This window comes from Chaetodon auriga, chromosome 18 (assembly GCF_051107435.1).
Source record: "Chaetodon auriga isolate fChaAug3 chromosome 18, fChaAug3.hap1, whole genome shotgun sequence".
Taxonomy (NCBI): domain Eukaryota; kingdom Metazoa; phylum Chordata; class Actinopteri; order Chaetodontiformes; family Chaetodontidae; genus Chaetodon; species Chaetodon auriga.
The window spans coordinates 18,615,138-18,635,586 of NC_135091.1; the positions used below are offsets into that span (position 1 = coordinate 18,615,138).

At 39.7% G+C, this 20,449-nt stretch overlaps 1 protein-coding gene across 1 annotated transcript in view; it reads left to right on the forward strand.

Moving 5' to 3' along the window:
• The window catches only part of opn5 (opsin 5), a 36,277-nt gene that overhangs the window by 8,820 nt on the left and 7,008 nt on the right, over nt 1-20,449 (forward strand). The window contains exons 2-3 of the mRNA XM_076755502.1: nt 2,767-2,913; nt 15,214-15,333. Of these exons, the coding sequence (XP_076611617.1) occupies nt 2,781-2,913; nt 15,214-15,333 (253 nt within the window). The 5' untranslated portion in view covers nt 2,767-2,780. The remainder of the gene's footprint in view (nt 1-2,766; nt 2,914-15,213; nt 15,334-20,449) is intronic.

The following is a 20,449-nucleotide window of genomic DNA, read 5'->3' on the forward strand; positions in this document are numbered from 1 at the left end:
ATACCACCTCATTAACCGTCAGTGTGCAGCCACATTTTCTTCTGCTTTTTCTGTGTTGGATCAAGGGGGATCTTAACCTTCTCATACTCATAACATGGTTTTAATGATATATATGTCACTGATCTAGCAGATACTGCCCCTCTCAAGACTAAATCAGTTTCTAAAGCCAATTAACCTCCCAGGAAAAACGATGACATCTGCCCTGTGAAAAGAGAATGCGGAAAAGCAGCGCATAGGTGGATATGGATAGCTGACTTCAAGACTTGATGATGTTGCCGAATAAAAAAAATAAGGATGTACAAACTGCTTCCTTCATCACCACAAACAGACACAGTCCTGGTTTTCTCTTTGAAGCACTGACCACCTCTGAAATAGCTCCACCTCCAGCATGTCCTCACCTTTTGTGGAGGATTGGGAAAAATTGTTACCCTGTTTTGTATAATAAACAGAATAAGAGCATCTATAGTGCCCCCCAGTGCACTCAGAATGAGCCATCTCACGCCTGTTCCATCTTACTTGATCAATTTTCTCCCATCTCTACAGAGATTTGATCGATACTGTTTCCTAGATTCACTCTTCCACGTTAATGATGACATAACAAAGGCAGTATTGGACCATCTCTTATGAAGCAGTCAGGCTACATTCCTGAAACCAGTTCAACCCCTCCTAAAGAAACTGCACCTTGATCCGAGCATCACAACAAACTGCAGACCTGTTTCTGTGCTACCTTTTGAGACATATTTATTCAGTATTGCTGCTTTCACCTGAGGAATTTTCTGCTATCTTTCCAGCAGTTGGAGACGGTTAGCCATGCTTCTGTGTCCTCCCACTTGACCAGTGCAGTGCTCTTTATTTCTGCCAAAGCCAAGATGCAGTTACGCAGTTACAGAGTCCAACACTCTGCAGCAAGGCCACTCACTGAGAACTCATGTCTCCTTCACAACACATCAATTCAGGTGTCATTTCACTGGATGGATTCAACTGGAGATTCTCCTCCTCGGCATGCAGTGGGTCAGATGGACAGTGCTTTTCTGGAGTACAGGACATGGCTTCGTGTGGAGATCAGCACAGATCAAATGTTTGGTATTTAACCACATTTGAATTGATTAGAAAACAGTTCATTTATAGATTGTGCAGATGTCTCTGTCAGTATTTATTTAGACTGGAGCAATATGAAATCACTCACCTATTAATGCATTGCAAGCTGAAGGTAACTTCAGCTTGCAATGCAGTGAAATCACGATTTCTATAATACATTGCAATGCATCAATTTCAACATCATCAATATGTATATGTAATATATGAGATAACGCTGAGCTTGATGCTGTGCTCCTTTCACTTTATCACCACTGGGAGAGGCGGGGGTTGCTTCTGCTTTGAGGGGACTTTCTGATTGGGCTTTGAAATAAGCTGTCATACCAAGGTCAGCTGTATGTATACGTTCAGGAGAGTGTTTCTGACTGAATTCCATCATTCTTTTATTGTTGAGTGCAGAGATGTTAGAGAGCAGACACACAGCTGTGTAGTAGTTTTTAAATGTGATAACGTGGATGCAGATTGTGTCTGTTCTGCTGCTGGGAATAGGCACGCATGTTACTCCTTTACTGTGAGACAAAAGTGTACCGCATACCATTCTAATCTGATTTTGACACTTTTTTTTGGTGGCTCACCAATGTCATGGCTGATTGTGAACGACAGTCAGGCATCTGGAGTGTGACAGGCTAAACAAAATTGTGCAGCATCTGGGAAGCTGAAGAACAGCCCAACGAAAAGTCTTGTGTGTCAGAATTTCCTTGTCTTGACACGTCTTAGTGTGACGTCTCCCACGACATGTTCCTGAGCGTTGACCAATCAGGTGCTGTCTCCAGAGCACTGTACGGATAAACATAGCAAAGAGGAGGAAGAGGAGAGATGCTGAAGTTGCTGCTGTCAGGTGGGACAACAAAAGAGAGGAAAAGTCTGTTGAGCTGCGGCAACACCCCTTCCTTTTGTTGTTTCCTCAAGGGAGGAAGACCGAGTCAGAAAAGACAAATGTTGGCAAGAAATACCCCATCAGCCTGGCGAATAGCTGACTGTGCTGTCAACATTATCCTCGGTCCTAACTGTGGCAGTATGCTTATCATTACTCCAGTTGCATATGGTTGCTATGCATATGTAGCTGCTAACTCCAGGATATGTTAAAGTAGTCTGATGGGCCAACAACAGCCAAGCCTGCTCACTGTAGAATAAATAACTGTGGAGATAAAATGACTATGTGAAACTCATTGTATCTGTCCTGTAAAATATAGAAGTGCTAGCTGATTCTTAGTGTGGCTGCGCCTGCTCAGTGATCCTCCTCATTAGCTGAGTTTTTCTTCTTGTTTCCAAAGAAATATGACTTCTAATAATTAAACCAAGCTCGCAAGACGCTCGCAAGTGAAGCATTATTAAAAAAAACACACAAAGCTCTTGAGAAGTTGGCATCAAGCACGTTGTTACACACAGCCTGAGGCTGTGTAAATAATGGACTGAGCTTCACTTACTGAGTTTATGGTTTCAATCACTAGTTGGCTGTTTTGTGTTTTACAAGTAACTACCAAGGGCTTTGGGCGTTTGGGCTCATGAATAATTCTACGCCTACATGCATTTGTTTACATTTCATTCACTGCATGTATAGGTACGTCTGTGTTTTTATGTGTCCTGTTTACATGGTGCCTGCGTATGTGAAAAGTGCTTTCAATTTGAGGAAGCAGCTTCATTGTTTCAGCCTTTTCCTCCTCTTCACAGGACATTCCCCGCTGATGGCAGTGATGGAGAATGAGACGTGGCTGTACCCTTCAAACGTCCCCCATTATCTCCTCCGTGGTGACCCTTTCGCCTCGAGACTCTCCAGAGAGGCAGATATCGTTGCAGCTTTTTACATCTGTATCATAGGTCAGTCCCTCACTGTGAAGAACGCCGTGTCTTCATCTCTTCAGAAATGTTGTTTATTTCATTATGCATTGAAAGTGATGTCAGGTGGAACTGAAATCAGGCATAAGACCAGCATTCTAGAACATCTTTTCAGCTCCATCTCACCGCGAGGCAATGAGGTAATGAGAAAAAGATGATAACAGTTTGCAGCCTTCAGTTCATGCTTGTACTGATTTCTGTACAAGAATCACAACATAAAATGCAGCATTGACGCATAATAGTTATCCCCAGCCCAAAAATCATATTCTCCAGATGTAAGGGAACAAACTTGGTACTCACACATCATCATCGTTTTCATATTTACTTCATGCAAAAAATGAGCATTGCCACTAAAATCTGGACAACATTTGTCAAAATAATTGCAACAGGATTTTCTGTTGAATTTTCCAGATGGAGGCAGGCAGGACACACAGGAAGCTGTCTTTAATGTGTGGATTTACTTTGGCCGACAGTGAAGACAGCACACAATGGTTCTTAGGAAAAATAGGAAATTCCACAACACTCTGACTGACCGTGTGCTCTACCTGTGATGTGCTTGTGATGAAAAATAATATGCAGCACATGATGTCCAGGTGGAGACAGTAAGTGAGAGTCAAGTATGGGAGATGGATGGTTCAGAGAAATTATAATGGACATTATGATCAGTAAGCAAATAAGGAAGGGTAACTTGACAACTAATTAAATCTTTTTAATCCACAGACTTCACAGAGTGTGGCTGGTGAACGAGGAAAAGCTAATAATCATTTATGTGCACAAATGAATGAATATAATTAATCCATGCACACATATGATTGAATGTCAGGGGATCATTAACATTGGGTTATGGAAAAGCTAACACGGCATTTGTTTAACACACAAACAGGTAAAATTATATATTTATTTAGTATCATATTCATTTATGTTAGACTGTCCATTATGTGACAGCTTTTATCATTGTGTTGCAAGGCTACACAGTGTTGAGTGTGCAGCTAAGGATAGCAGCATCTCAAGTGTATAAACAAGTACATTCAATTTAATTTACAGGTTTTTTTTTTTTTTTTTTTTGGACAGAGATACATGCAAATAGCACAGCTGAACAAAACTGTCTTTGACATCATGTAAACATATGATATCATATCATTTAATGCTATTTCCATTAATTCATGCAAACAAATTATACATTCAAGAACACAAATTAGGTTATTTGAGTGTAGAATTTAGTCATTTGTGTGCAGTGTGTGAACTATGCTATGGCTTTTGGGAGTGGGGGGGTGGGGGGGTGCAAGGAGAGGACTTGTGTGTGATGTGTGTGTGATTCTGATATATGAAAATCAGTCAATACCCACATCAAACCTCCACACTATGAAAACCAGACAACACAGGTTAATACAATATGGCCAACTAAAGCAGGGAACAGTGCTTACTCTGCAGTGATGTACTATATTCTAGTTTATTGAAACCAATAAGACACGAATAGGTCAAACAGCAAAACAGCCTATAAACACACAACTTTATGAGCATCAAATCAAAAGCAGACAGCACCAGGCTGCCTACAAGGCAGTTAAAGTTAACAACAGTTAAAGTTACCACAGTAGAGCACAATCATTTCTGTGCGCAAATACATCAATGTGAGGGTCATGGATCAACAAACCAGACTCAGTGGGACTAAGAAGGTTTTTTTTTTCTTCTGATCTTTCAGTTTATCTGTTAATGTGAGTGAAATTTGATATTGCGCCGCAGCGCTTCGATGGTGATTGCAAGAATAGCATGCACGCCGGTATCTTTATAAGAGTGAATCAACCTCATGCGTGAATCATACATCAATAATAGCCTAATTAAATGCATGATCAATGATGATACAGAAAGATAGAAATGCATGGCAAAAATAGCATATTGACAATATTTTAGAGAGCCCCAAAATTTTCAGAAAATCATGTTTTCAGGGGAGCTCATGTCTCATTAAGGGGGGGCCAAGCTTCTCCTGGCTCCCTGGCGCACCCTGTTTGTGTGCATACATGAGTTTTTTTTATCCGTGACACAGACTGGGCTCATACAGAAGAGAACATGGTAGAATTTACCTTTAACTGCTTACAATTCACCAGGAACAAAGATAAGAGGAGGCTCCATATGTACTAAATTAATGACAGGAACTTCAAGAGGAGCTGGAGGAGCCGTTATCTCAGCCAGTCCTGCTGACGGAGAGAAGAGCATGCTGCTCTCTTTGTACCTTTGTTCGGTTTTATACATAGACAGAGCAAATCCAGGCCCACTGCCTTTGGATTTTATGAAAGCAGTGGGCATTCAGTATATTATATGACGTATCTTGGTGCATTCTGGGAACATATGCAGACTGATACATCAGTATGAAGTATGTGATATTTGTTTTTAATATCTTATACCCTTTTATTATCCCGAAACACTTTCTTAACGTGCACGACTGACTGCAGTTAGTACTGTTCAGTAATCAAATGACTGACCTCTGCTGGAAATAAAATCCTGTTGTAGACAGGCAGGCAGGAGTACAAAGAGAGCCGTTATTGGAGATTTATTGGAAACAGGGTCAATTCAGAGCAACAAAATAGAAGGAAAACGTAAACTTTGAGGTGAACTAAAGGTGCCTCAGACACAATGAGCTGCTGACCTTTTAGCCTGTGACCATTGGTAGAGGAGATCACAGCTGAAGGTACTTGGGGGGCCTGGACAGAAAACTGAGGGTCAGTTACATTTTCAAGTGGCTAATGAGTTTCCAGCCTGACCCCTGTGCAATCCAGCTAACAAAATGAACAGAAACATGATTGGTTAAGTTTGTGTGTGATTTAATACTGCGATATGATGACAAGCATTTGTCATCTATCTGACATTTTTTTCATATTTTTTATGCCATGGTACCATTTTCATGCACACTAGACCCCTGGACCAGTCCAGCCCCTGTATGAAGTGACTGCTGGCATTTCACTGTGATTCACTTATTTCATGTAGTAAGACTTTACCTTTGCCTGCCTGACAGGCTTAAATTTAGTGTTTCTAAACTTTATTTCAGTGACATGCCACTGGTTATATTCCCAACATGTCACAGGTTCTAATAGAGCTCCTGCATTCTCAGGCAAAAGCTGAAGTAAAATTCCTTAACATTACAGTGTTAATATCGAGGTTTACAAGTGAGACACCAGCGTAGTCATGACATCGTATTTACGTCAGCTTACAACCCAGATTCCTCTAAACTGAAGGCTACTGTTTCTCTATTTACGTAATTGAAAGGGTGAGAGCGGGGCTGAAACACACAGAATGCCTCTTTATAATGTAATAGTGTAGCAGCACAGTCTGGTGTCACATGGATGGTCTGACAGCATTTACTAGAGGACAAAACAGGATGAGACGCAGGCCTCGTTGGATCTGATTAGGCGATACAGTGGTATAGGATGATTTGTAAAGTTGTTTGTTGATGTGTTGGGCCCCACTGTAATACAGTTCACTTTTACTGCACTGGAGCGTCATCAGTTGCTCATTTGCTCTTACACACACTCACACAAAGTGCCTGTAAGAAACAGGATAATCCCAAAGAGGCCTCATTAAATCAACGTCTGTCAAGAACATTTTAATCCTTGTATTGTGGTGTGTAAACACAGTTCTCACACAAGCACACATACATAGGAGCTCTTTTATCCGTCAGTGGGCTGAGTGGAGGTCTACTGACACGCTCTGATCAGCAGTCATGGGCTTATTTTCTTTCTACTTTCATATGAACAGCCTGCGATCACCTTCAGTTTCTCCATCCTCTGTTTCTTTGGCAGCATGGCTGCTCAGCCAACACCATTCTTCCATCCAGAGTGAAAAGCAGTGATAGACACCTGCATTATGTGTACAGATTATACACATGAAGCATGGTAAATGGTTCAGTAGCCGCAGTATATAGCCTTAGCAGCTTCGTGTGCCTTGCATCTCTTAGAAACCCTGGTTGGTGCCTTCATGGACCGACAGAAGAACAAGAATTCACTGCTTTAATATAACAGCAGGGCTAGAAGAATAGAGAGGTGATAAAGTTAAAGCCTAATAAAAAAAATTAAAAACTAAAGTTTACTTATAGCTGCTGTTATCAAGAGCTAAATTAGTTTTAATGACCAGCCTAAAAGAGCAGCTACTTTTTTCTCTTTAATATTTAGTGTAAAACTCAATCGAAAACACATTAGATGGACCCTCAACTCCTCGAAAATGCACAAATGCACATGGGTGGCAAAGTGTGCTTGAGCACATGTTGACTATGGCGTCCAGCTCTTACCACTCTGTGTGTGTGTGTGTGGGTGTGTGTGTGTGTGTGTGTGTGTGTTGAACTGAACATCCAACACATAGCTGCTGGTTAAAGAGTTAATACTGAAAATACAGACATTCTTAGTGTAACCATTAATGCTTTACTTCAATGTACTGATGACTGTTCATCACCTTACCCTGTACAATTATATATATGTGTGTGTGTGTGTGTGTGTGTGTGTGTGTGTGTGTGTGTGTGTTCCATCGACTCCCCAACCTTCCCTTACCTATAATCAATATTTCATTATTTGTTGAGTAATATTGATTAGAACACTGCACCCATCAATTAGAGCTTTAATCCTCTCTTTTCATTTGTCAGATCATGTTTACATGATGCATTTTTCATTCCATTGAGCTTTGTTCTAATGGTGATTGGAAGACAACAATATCTAACAAGTAGCTCACTCAGTGACCACTGTTATATATGCAGAACGGCTGCATGAACTGATATCCATCATCCACATTGTTTTACGGTGCTGTATCTTGCATGCATTGTGCAGAATTGCACTCGCAGCAGAGATGTCGTGGCACACGTCTCCATGAAGAAGACAGACTCGGACAGGTGGTGTAATGTCACCCAGTGTTGGGAAATACACTGTCAATATGAACAGATATCTCAAATATGAGGGATGACTATGGGAAATATTTAAATAAGAAACCTGAGTGGAAACGTAAAGAAAATATTGCAAAGAAGGTTTCATTCTGTGCTGTGGTTGGAGAGCTGGTGTATCAGTGAAAGGCAAATGAAACAAAACTGGCAGTAGCAAATAAATCACTGACATGCATGAAGTATGTGACAAGCATCCACTGAAAAGATGAAAACAGAAGAGCTATGTGGAACCTCCCTCACATTAATACATGAAACAAACATGAAAAATGCCATATTTCCACCATGTTTCCGACACTGCTTTCCACAGCTGCTTGACTGCTGCTCTTTTAATTGCTATTCTTGTAATTAATATTGTGCAGTCTTCTTCTGCAGTAATTCAATGGCTATACAATATGCACAAAGTTCTTTTCAAAGTCCAATTTTCTGATTTTTTTTTTTTTTTAATTTACGTTGTATATTTCATGCTATAATCTGTTTTGGAGGTGAGTTTATGATGCTGATGAAATAAACATTTATTTGACAATAGGTTTTGATTGAAATCATAATGGTCAGTTTTGAGCAGAAACACTATAGATGTATTAGGTGGTACTATGACAAAACAATATCCTATATATACTAATAATAATATATACAGTTATTTAAATACTGTAAGGGAAATTCTCCCTGTTGAGTGTTGAGAGTTGCTAATTCTCTGAAGAATTACAGACTCGGTGTGATGAATCAGGTCTCTTTAATATATGCAGCATGGAGGGAAGACTCATGCAGAGTGTTCTCAGCAGATCTTCACAATGTCTTGACTTTTATACTGTCCGGCAAAGGACAACTGGTTGTCACATGCACCTGGTGTTGGTAAATCATTCCCCCAAAACAATGACCATGTGAGGAGCACACTGATCCTTTTTTAGGGTTTAAAACTCCTCAGGCACAATGCATTTCATCCTAAATTGCCTTAGGGTCCTGTTCCATCCTGTTTCCATCATCAAATGTCCTTCTGTCCTCTCCTTCACCTTAGCAAGAAAGGGCCTCAAAAACTTGTACAATTCATAGACTGATTCCTGGGATTAGTAAGTCATCTAATTCCTACTATACATTATCCATGTAAACACCCAGGAAATAATTCTGTAGTGCACTTTTTGGATTTGCATCTGCAGGAATGTAAACAGTAACAACAAGATAGTGATGATTATATGGTCATCATCACATCATCTTAACGAACTCTAGCATCATTGATGTGAACACCTCCTGCCTCCTTGTCCGGCTCGAGTCTTGCGTTCCGTCGGCTCGGAGCGTGGTCCACTCCTCAAGTGCGATGGCTTGAGGAGGAAAACAATGTGGCATTTGAACTTGAAATACCAAAGCTAAGTTGGAATCGGGCACATTTGTAGACAACCGCAGACATGGGCCACAACTCATGTCGGCGTTCCACTTACAATGTGTACCTACATGCAGACCTAGATATGGCTTATATGGGAACCTTCCAGCAACCCAACCTTGGCTGAGAGCCTCTATTTGCTGTTTTTTTTTTTTTTTCCTGGTGTACTGAATCATATGAGTGCATGGATATGAGGAGATTTACAGTGCACTCATTGTATTATGCATTCATTCCATTTGGCATTTTACTTCAAGTGCCCAGTAAATAATTGGAATGAATCAGGTTTATTCAGATCAAAAAGCGTGAATGGGGAACAGCTGACAGGCCGGTAGGTTTGCGACTGGAAGGTTAATCTTTCTAGCCCCGGGCGAAGGTTTCTTGTCTTTATTTTCTTTTTTTTTAGAAAACTGGGGAGGAACATAATGAGATGGGACTTTTTCTTGTATCTGTTGCTGAGCTGGTCAGATGTCAGATTGTGGTAGTGATAGCGGGGCTGTTCAGACTCTTGTCAAATAAGCGAGTGAACCTGCATTGATTTCTGTGTAGCTGTGCAGAGAAAGCCCATGCATGTGCAACATACAGTAGATTACTTAAGGACGTTGGTGTGGATCTGTTCATGTCACAATAGTAACTACACCTCAGGCTTAGTTAAAATGAGCAATCATCAGATATACAGCACGTGCACATAATACACTCACACAGCTGTGCGCTGTCAACAAAAATGAACCCGGCCAGAGCTGTTTCTGGACATTTTGGTTCCCATGGCGAGAGGGGCCTGGCCTTTCCATGGTTAAATATTTCATGAAAATGAAAGTAATTTTACAAATCAGTAATCAGCTGTCAGCTAGGGTCTTTACATGCACTCTGTCCCTGTTATGACTTCACTCGTCTTAACTGTGTTGTAATGGAATGTGAGAAGGTGAATATCTCTGTGTCTGTCATGTCTGTACGGGGGTGCAGTATTTCTAATATGATAATTTCACTTCTGGCTGTCCTTACCACATTTTATGATCCAGCCTTTACATTGGTTCTATGTTAGATTCTTTTCCCACATATTATTAAAGTTAAGTGGCTGAATAGTTCTGCATTATGAAAATATAATGTGCTGGCTTCCTGTAATGTTTTCCATACAGAGTCACTATCACACTGTATTTTCTGCAATATCCTATCAGGAATCTGTTGACACTCGCTAACCTCAGCATGAGATGCTTCCGACAAAAAACTAAAAGAGGCCATAAACTACAGGTGACATTTCTCTGTGGCTTTGTAAATGCATATAGTCCCTTTCACATTACACATGGCCATTTTATGTGTTATTTATTCCTATAGCAAACACAGAGAAAATGCACCCTCTCATGCTGCTATCATATACTGTTGCATGTGGTATACAGAGTGCATGAATTTGGCCAACATATTTCAAAGTATAATCTTGCACTTCAGTTGTTCAAAAATGAGGCAAACCATGTCAGAGTTCACTGCCAGTTCACATTAAACATAATGTGTTCATTGTATTGAAAGACACTTTGGATCAATGTAAACTGAACATGTCATAATTAGTCTCCTCACGCTGCCGGTTTTTAATGCTGCAGCACAGTGAACATGCAATAAGCAGTGAAAACAAATGTAGTTTTGTTGGACAGTAAGACGCGATTGGATGGTCTTAACAGTGTGGATGCAGAATGGGGATGGAGTAGAGGCTTAATAAGCATGCTGTCATCTTGGTCTCCTTTTCAAAGACCATCATTATGGCCAAATGAGTCTCTGGGAAAGTCTCTGGAACACTGGAAAAGAATGGTTTCTTTAAATGCATTTTTATATATATTTTTACATTATATAATACACAATACAGTACATACAGTCCACTGTTTAGGGGTGATTTGATGGAGATCAATGTCTTGCTGCCTCTGGATGTTGACAGTCTTGGTGTGAATGGTCTAGCCTGAAGCTTTTCCCTATAACGTTTTGTTTGCAGCATTTTATTACAGACACAACAAGAGCAGCTGCTGTGTCTCTAGATCTGTTTGCCTTTTAAAAGGCAATAAACCCAGAGGAATTAAACATTTTCCAGACGCTCATGAGTTCCTTTTCATTGTGTTGATGTTGCTGGAGCTTCTTTCCTCCTATGGCTTTATTGAGAAACAGTCATGGCCAGTATCACTGACTATTGACTGTGTAGTGCACTATAATTACAGTCGTACTTTTCTTGTCAGAATTCAGAAGAGTTCATAAAATGTACAGTACTTTCTGCAAGCAAATGTAATTGGGCTCATTTTTGTAGAAGCACAAATTACTGTTGTGCAACCGCAGACCTGCCATTGAATCATAAGTGTCAGAATTCTTAATTTACTGCTCACTCTCGAGTGAAGCAAGCTTCCATCCACCTGTTTTAATGCACATTTTCAATTTGCACATGAAACCGCAGTGGAAATGCGGGAATTTGAAAAAAATATCGTAAAAAACTGGTTGACCTTACACTTGGCAGAGGTGGAAAAGTTTGTGCATGAATTGAAAGAAAATGTGACTAAATGCAATGAAAACAGACTTCATGAATAAGTCATGTCATACATAAAGCATGTGATGTTCACTGAAGCCTCCTGGTGTCCGATGAAAACATCTGATCTGGTTTGAGTGACGAAGAGTCTGAAACCTTCCTCACACCGACACATGAAACCAACGGAAATGATGGTTTTATGGAAGTCACAATCTTTACAGAAATTTTTAATGGCTTGAACAATTCTTGCTTCTTTGTCGGACAAGTTGTCAGACACAACAATAACAACAACAGCACCAATTTCCATGGTAGCAAGTGATAGGCTTTCAGGAATCAATATGTTTTGTTACTGAAATCTTGGAAGCAGATGTAGAGCAACAGTTTTCTCACAAAATGCATACTTGTTGTTGCGTAATAGGCAGAGTTGGTGGGGTGGCGTAGAAACAGTGTCCATGATGAAAATAGCTTTAAATTGGGGTTTATTTACTGTGATTTACTACCACATGTGATCAGAATAATTAAAAATAAATTGTATACATCACTTTCAGTGTCAGAATGCTGTGTATTATTAAAACTGTACAACTGTAATCAATGTTTAAATGAAGTGAAATGAGTAAAATGACCATTAAAAACAACATCAGCAATAAAACCTTAGAGTCAATTCTCAAATTGACAGGCAGCTATGTAGGTCCACTGTGGATCGTGGTAACACGATCATGGTTCTTGGAGCGTGTCGGCCTCCTGGCAACAGTGTTCTGTACTTGCTGAATACTGTTCATACCTCTCTTGCAAAGGCCAACGTGTTACAGTAATGAAGCATAGCGGAGATAAAAGCATCACTGACTCTCCAGGCCTGTGTAAATCAAAGGTCTTCATAATGTCTTTGAGTTGAATAAAACATGATTGCACCACTTTAGTTCTTATTTATTTATTTATTTAGGATTCCAATTAGCTGACGCTAGTGGCAGTAGCTATTCTTAATGAGATCCGAACTCCATTACATCATATTCACCATATAAATACAACAATACACTCCATGTGTCATGTTCATTACATGAACACCTCTAATTATGTGCAAATCAGCGGGAAACAAGAAGAAGACATTCATTTCATCATTCATGACCTACACTGGACTACTGATCAGCTCTTTTAGTATGCATTCCTAGTGGTATTTGAATAAGAGACCATATGGGTGAGCAGTAGTCCAGGTGGTTTAAAATTAAAGATCTAACCACTTGTCCCAGAATGTGTGCTGGAACACAACAAAGGCATTTTCTCGCCATAGAGATGCTGTTGCCCATTTTCATAACAGTCTTGTTAATGTGTTTTACCCATGACAGTTGAATAACCAATATGACAGCCGGCAATTTCACCATATACACCTGTTAATGTAGATTCACCAGACCATTACAAACACAGTGCAAGCCTGGATGACAGTTTGTGAAAAATGGATTTTGTCTTTGGCATATTTAGTTCCAACTTATTTAGTTTTTAAAACCAAATTTAACTCAGAAAATCGTTGTATTTGCTGTGTAATACAGTAAAGAATCCTTGGCGTAAATTTGTATGTTTGTAACATGTGGCAAGTCATTGAATACAGACAGTTCAAGAGAGTCACCACAGTCTGACCCAGGGGTTCTCAAACTACGTAAAGGTCCACATCTGACTTTTATTTCTGCTCCAGAACAATCAGAAATAACAGCATAATAATAATTAATTAACATCACATCTCTTGTGATTGGATCATTATGAAACTTAGGCAGACGAGGTTCAGTTAGTCCATATTTAATTCTGACTCAGACATTTTACTCCAACTACTTTTTCACTATTTGCATAAAATGTGTTCAGGGAAAGGAGACACATTCTGGGTCTGTGATTTTGGAGCAACTTATCTGGCATAACGGTGTCAACCAATGAAAAGCAGACTCATCTGGGGACAGGATCACTGTTCAAAGTCAATAACAATTTATTGATCAATAGTAAATTCATTTTAAAAATAGAAAACATCACACTTCATAATGTGTTGGAGCCCATTCAAAACACAACGTGTGGCAGGGGTCCTCAACTGCAGGGCCAGAATTTTTCTAAACAGACACTGTGGGGGCCAGAGATATATATATGTGTGTGTGTGTGTATATATATATATATATATATATACACACACACACACACACACACACACACATATATACAGATAACAGTAATGTAGATAGCTTTCTTACGTAGTGCCTGTCTGTTTTTGTGTTTATGGGAGTTTTCTTATTTGAAAATGTGCCTCAGGGGAAGCATTCTGCACACTGTGATTGAAAGTGTTAATGTACCAACTAATAAAAATAGATAGTTTGTGTCTGGGACTGAGAATCCAATAAAAGTAAGACTGTTTCATGGGAACTTCATTGTGTACTGTTTCCTTAAAAATCTGGCCTCTGTAATTTTGGGAATCAATCAAATGAGAGCTGCGGATTAACACACATTTGGTGCTCTAGTGAGTATTTCCAAGTAGGTTGGATTGATTCAAAATAAACCACAGTGTGTGTGTGTGTTCATGGTAATTATTTCTGGACAACAATGGAGCTCTATGGCACAGAGGAATCAGGCTTCAGCCTCTGGAAATACACACAATACTTGTTAGAAGGATCAAGTCATTGGTGTTAGAAAAAGAAGATCTACCAGAAAAGAAAAAGAAGATCTACCAGCCTTACTCTTTAATTTGGCACTCAAATGGCACAAAGTGTATTAGAGTGAATTTGATTCATATGAATAAATATGCCTTTCGGGTTTCTCAGTCATCCAGCTAAATTATTCTATGTGGTTCCATATGTGGAGTTATACTTGAACTGAGGAGGTGGCCCGCAGCTCCACTCATTCCCTTATAAACTACACATAGGAGATTAAATCATTCTCAAATTTCATGTGGTTTGACTACCAAGTGTGAGACACTGTGTTCAAAGCCAGTGGCGTACACAATGAATACTGAAGTAGGTGTTAACACGCACACACTGTTGTTTATAGGATTCAAATTGGCTGTTTTCACATGTTTTCTTGCCTGATAATAACCCAATAGTGAATGCTGAATTACCATGCCATTATCATATGTATGGCTCTGCTCACAAATAGACGGGCCGTGAAGAGCTGCCTTCTGGCTCAGAGGCTGAAATGTGTATGTTGTTCTTTTTATTCCCCTCACATAGCTCTACAGATGAAATTCATTTTCTAACATCCATTTTAAAGTAGACCATTCGTTATGTTCGACAAAACCAACCCAAGTTTTTACATTGGTTTGACAAAATTTCTGGTTCATGCCACTGATGGACTTGACCCGGAGACTTAAAAAAGACTAAAATTTAACACACTATGTGTTGTTTTTAATGCAGTTGTGAGTTGCATATCCCTTCTAGGAGCGAAGCACCTGCAGTGCATTCAAATGCATGTAGGAACAGTTATGACCAGTGTCTCAGAAGTGCAAATGGTATTTATCTCAAACTCGCTCTCGCTCTCTTCCAGGAATCATGTCTGCGACGGGGAATGGCTACGTCATTTATATGACCATCAAACGCAAGACCAAATTGAAGCCTCCTGAACTCATGACTGTTAATCTAGCCATCTTCGACTTCGGTATATCAGGTATGCTTTTACATGTGAAGTTACTGTGGTCGGCAAACACGGTTTGCAGTTTAGACATTTTAAAACATAAAAGGAAACACGTGTTGGTAGGTTCCCAGTAGGAAGAGAAAAATAATGTATGGCCTTTTTACTAGCAGAACTAAAACTGTTTGCATGGGACATTAACAAGTGATGAACACACATGACGGGGACAAGTCTCACCAAAAGGAAAACATTTAGGGAAAAAACATTTTTGATAACACTTTAGCTTTTTGTTGGATTTAAGCTCTTTTTCCAACACCTTAATCAATTCCAGGTGTCACAAAGCATAGCAACAAAAACCATCTTCATCGCTGTTTGGAGTCCTCTGGAGACAGCAAGTTTGCACTATTTCTGTATATGGTCTTGTTTTCTCATTTTGCAGCTTGTTTTTGAATGCTGCGTGTGAGTTGTGCAGGTGTTCTCTTGATTCTCTTGAGTTCTGTCTGTTTGCATGTGTTTTCTTCAGCTGCAGTGTGTGCAGCTCTCAGGGCCTCTGCATTTCAAGCAACAATAGCTTTTTTTGTTTCCACTCTTGACAAGATGTTCTCTCTTGATAAGATGTGATCTGTTAGTTGTGTTTTCATGAATAGAACTTTTATTTTTCTATTTCCTCAAATTATTGACTTTGTCCATTATTAACTCTTAGATGCTTCTTTTTTTGAAGACTGGCTCTTTTTGATTGCGCGCACTTTTGACCCCAGAGGGATATTGACCCCAGAGGGATATGTTGACATTTAGATTTAGATTCTGTCTTTTCTCATTACTGGGCTCTGTCACAATATGGAGCGTTAGTTAACACATTTCTCCTACATGTAAAGGTCACTTTAATTGTCATGGGGAATACTACTCAGACTGTGACAACAGCTTAATAATGTCTTTTGTAGCCTTGGAGGAGGGTCTTCAAACTCACCTTAGGCTTACATTTTGTGTTACAAAGTAGAGGTGTGTAGTTTGAAAGGTGTGAGCATTTACCAAACAGACAGGGCCTCATTGAAAGATGCTTTCTAGTTGTCTTATGGGAAATAGGATTCTGGACTCTATTGTTGTGGCAATGCTACAACCTGCACAAGCAGTGCTGTAAAATTTAGTTTTTTCCCGTCATTAAAATTGCCTTTGTCTGTCTGTGTAGTATTTTGGTGCCTGGCTCAGGGTTCACAGTGCACCGGTGGAAGGAAAGGTGCTTGGAAATGCAGGAAACACAGCCCAAGACTGTTGCCATCATGCAATTTAAATAGGTCTGTAGTGTTTATGGACTCAAATTAGGGACTACAATTAAGGATACCCCGGTGTCTATTGTATCTATTTTGGCCATTCTTTTTAAAATCTGCCTCTTGTGACAGACTGACAGAGGCAGTTTAGCAGTTGCTAAGCAGGTTTAGTGGAAACGGCATTATTTTGATTATCATTTATTATTTGAGAATTGTAGGATTGCCTAGAAAGTTTCTTTTTTATTATTATTATTATTATAGCACTTAAGTGCAGTTTTGAAGATTTTGACGTAAAGCAGCAGCTTGGTCTTCAGCCGCTTACACTCAGCTTCTTTAGCATTCTTAGTCCTGTCTCATTCCTCCAAGGAGCTTTTGGTGTTATAGATTACAGATAATTCGACCAAAAACACAGATGAATTTATCCACTATGGCATCACATGGTGCCAGGGTAGGACGTGCCAGACATACTTTTGCATTTTCATTGATAAAAGACTTATTTATGGTTCTGACTGCCTTGACAGATCATGTTAAAAACTACAATTTGTGAGCTTTTGAGGGTGAAGCGTGAGTTTTTGAGTAGGCCCCATAAGAATTTGTGAGAGTTCAAATGAATCGAACAAATCAGTAAACTGTTTCATATCTGGATCACTGGGTTTATGTGTGGATGTTGAAGTACCCTGAGGTGACAGTGCAGTCAAATTCAGATGAAATTTTAGATAGTTATGTTTGAATTTTGGGGGGTAATCACTCAAGGGTCAAAGGTCAACTTCACTGTGACATAATAATGTTCTGCAAGAAGGGGAGATTGTGACCATATTTCACATTTGCTCAGATACGGAATTGGTGATACTGACACCACATATATTTGTCTGGACAAACATGGATGTAAACTGCAACTTGACTGGTTGGCGGAAGCATACAACGGCAAGGTGACAATTCCAGTTCCGACTGTCAGAACAACATTCATAGCAACAGCTGAGAAAGATGGGTGCTGATGCAGCAGCTGCAGGGCAGAGGTGTTAATGTGTTAACAAGGGCAGCCATTAGGATGGATGGTGGCACCTGTTGACCTAAACCTGAGGAACCATGGATAACCCAACAAAGAGGATGGGGGGAAATGTTGCAGTGTTGTCCTCGGCAACTGCTTCAGTGGACGTGCCAGTGTGCGCACTGACAGAGGAGAAGAGTATGATTGTAGTTGTTTGCACAGAGGAGGGAACTCCTGCTAATCCAGCCCTGTGGCCTCCAGGGCTTGAAACTTGCTCTTCAGACGTGGAGCTTCTGGTATAAAGCAGCAGGGGGAACGCCTGCCAGGAGGCCTTCCGCCCTACACCAAATTCCAGGGCTCTGGGGTAAAACAAGCTTGGGACATGGATCTTGCTACAAGGCTCAGCCATGCATCCTTTTACACTACTGGCAGCATAAATAGAATGGAAAGCAATACATGGCTAAGATACATACATTATCTTTGTCTGAGGTACACAAAGGATGTTTCTGTTTCTGTGATTTTGTCATGTGGTTTCTCTTATCCTCTTTACAGATGAGTTGGCTTTTATGTAGAACTGTAACATCTTAGACTGCAGAAGCCGCAGTGCATGAACAGTTCATAGAGATGCTATATGCTCCTTCAGAGTAAAATCAGTTACATTCAGCAGCTGCAGACACCATGAGACACTGAGGACTAAAGATCTTTCAAGGTCAGGGTCAAATGATTTCTCACATTGACTGGCTGCATGTTAAGAGACAGTTGAGGCAGTGTAAAAAATCTAAGACAAGCTCTTGGGATCTGAAGAACTGGGGCAAAGCAGTTAGTGCAAGTCAGTATCAGAGATGCTGATCTGTGTATGACCCACCATGCTGTGCTGACAGTCAAGTCAGCAGAGACCATTTGTGCCTTGAACTTAAAAAAGAGATGGGTTATTGGCCCATGTGTTTGCCCCGTAGCTACTCACACCATAGTCCTGTCTCACAGTAAAATTTATCACATATGTCTTATGACATTGGCATACTGAGACTAACTCAAGAGTTTTTTTTTTTCCCAAAATGGGTTACCATTCAAGTACTTGAAGAATGGTCGAAACATATTGGTCGCTTGATTAAGTTATGCTGTGCTGTTTCATTTGGTAATAAGGTATATGGTAATTATATTCCTCCTAAATGTTTAGCAGCTCCATATATAAATATACATTATAAAAAGCAGGTTAAGTGACTGTGTCCTTTCTTTGATTAATCATTCTGTATTAATTAGATTATCAAATGGATTCTGTTGGCATCCAGACACCCTTACGGTTTGAGCTTGATAGTTAGGTAGTTGGCTCACAGTACCTTACACACTGATCACACTGCCGTGATGCAGTGGTGGATTTAAAGGCCATCACCCTCACATTCATTCAACATGTGCAGGTGTTTATGCCACTTCCAATAATAATGGGAGAAAAAAGTGACATTTGATCAGTGAAGTATCTTAATTGCTAGTTTTCCATTTCAACCATGTCTAATTATAGACACTGATTATCACTTTGGATGCTGGTAATTACAATGGTCACAGTGGCATGATTAAAGAAGGGAAAAAAGATAGCAGCATTCATATACAAAGTCTTAAACCAAGAATAGTAACAATTTCTTTGATTTTGGGCTGAACTGTCACTTTTCAAGAGGACTGGCCGAAATGAAATAATGACTAAGGACAGAATGAATGGACAGATTTGTTAGGTAATGCAGTTACTGTATTAGTGGACTGTGATCTAACGTGTGTTCTGTGAGTCGTAACTATAGCAGCCATAACTCCTGATGGACATGGGGACAGGACCATGATTTAAACACACAGAATTATTTTATTTATCAGAAATCTCACAAACATTAAAATAATCAAAATTGGGAAAAGTCTAAAAACATCATTATTTTTCAAATTTTATTTTAGTTACGCAACTGAAATCATGTAATTACATATTTTGTTTTAGCTTGTGTAACACTTGATGTCATCCTCAGTGTGTTAATCCTCACTAATCCTCCCCTAGTTGACCTGTTCTCTCATTAAGCCTTTTTGCTGGCCTTACAAGGACATGGTGTGCTGTTCGTGATTGTTGTGAAACTGATAATATACTAGAAGAAACTAGCCTTTTAAGCCTCCCAAAACTAGCTGATATCTCTCAAATCACATTGCATTTTTTAAAATTTAATTAGATTTTATTTTTATTTTTTCCCGTTTGAAGACAAAAACACTGACATGAATAAATAACAGTAATAGTGATAGCTGTAGCTGCCAATAACCTTGTCTGGAAGTGTACAGAATGATCCAGAACAGACACTCCCCGGATCAAGAGAGGCCAAATACATTAATATTATGAATCTTCTCCATTACTGAAATGAGTTTTTGCCCTGTAGGACCAAAAGATGATGAGGTCATTTGGCTGATTGATTCACTCGGCCTGTCCAGCTAACACTTAGGTCTGGAACAAGTCATCAGCCCACCACCTCACTTGAGGGGTTCTGAGAAACTGACATGAGAAATCATTGCTGATCCTTGTCTACACAATTTTGTACATAATTGAGATCCACTCTTCAGTTCTAGACATGAAGACAGGAACATTCACCTTTATGTGCTGAGGTTATGTCACAGCCCTACTATTTGAACTATGTAGCTTTCTTAAGAAATACACCCACTGCTGTCTTTGAAAATACTTATTTTTTTTATTTTTATAATTGTCAACAAATATCATGAAAAGAACAAAACCACCAATAAATTGAAACTACTAACAAGTATTGTACAGGTATACAAAGCCTGACATACACTGCTGTGCTGCTGTAAATACTCCCTGGCGCACCAAATCCACAGCTGGAAACTGTCAAACAAATGCACTGCTTATCCTTGTTTGAGTAAAGCTTGC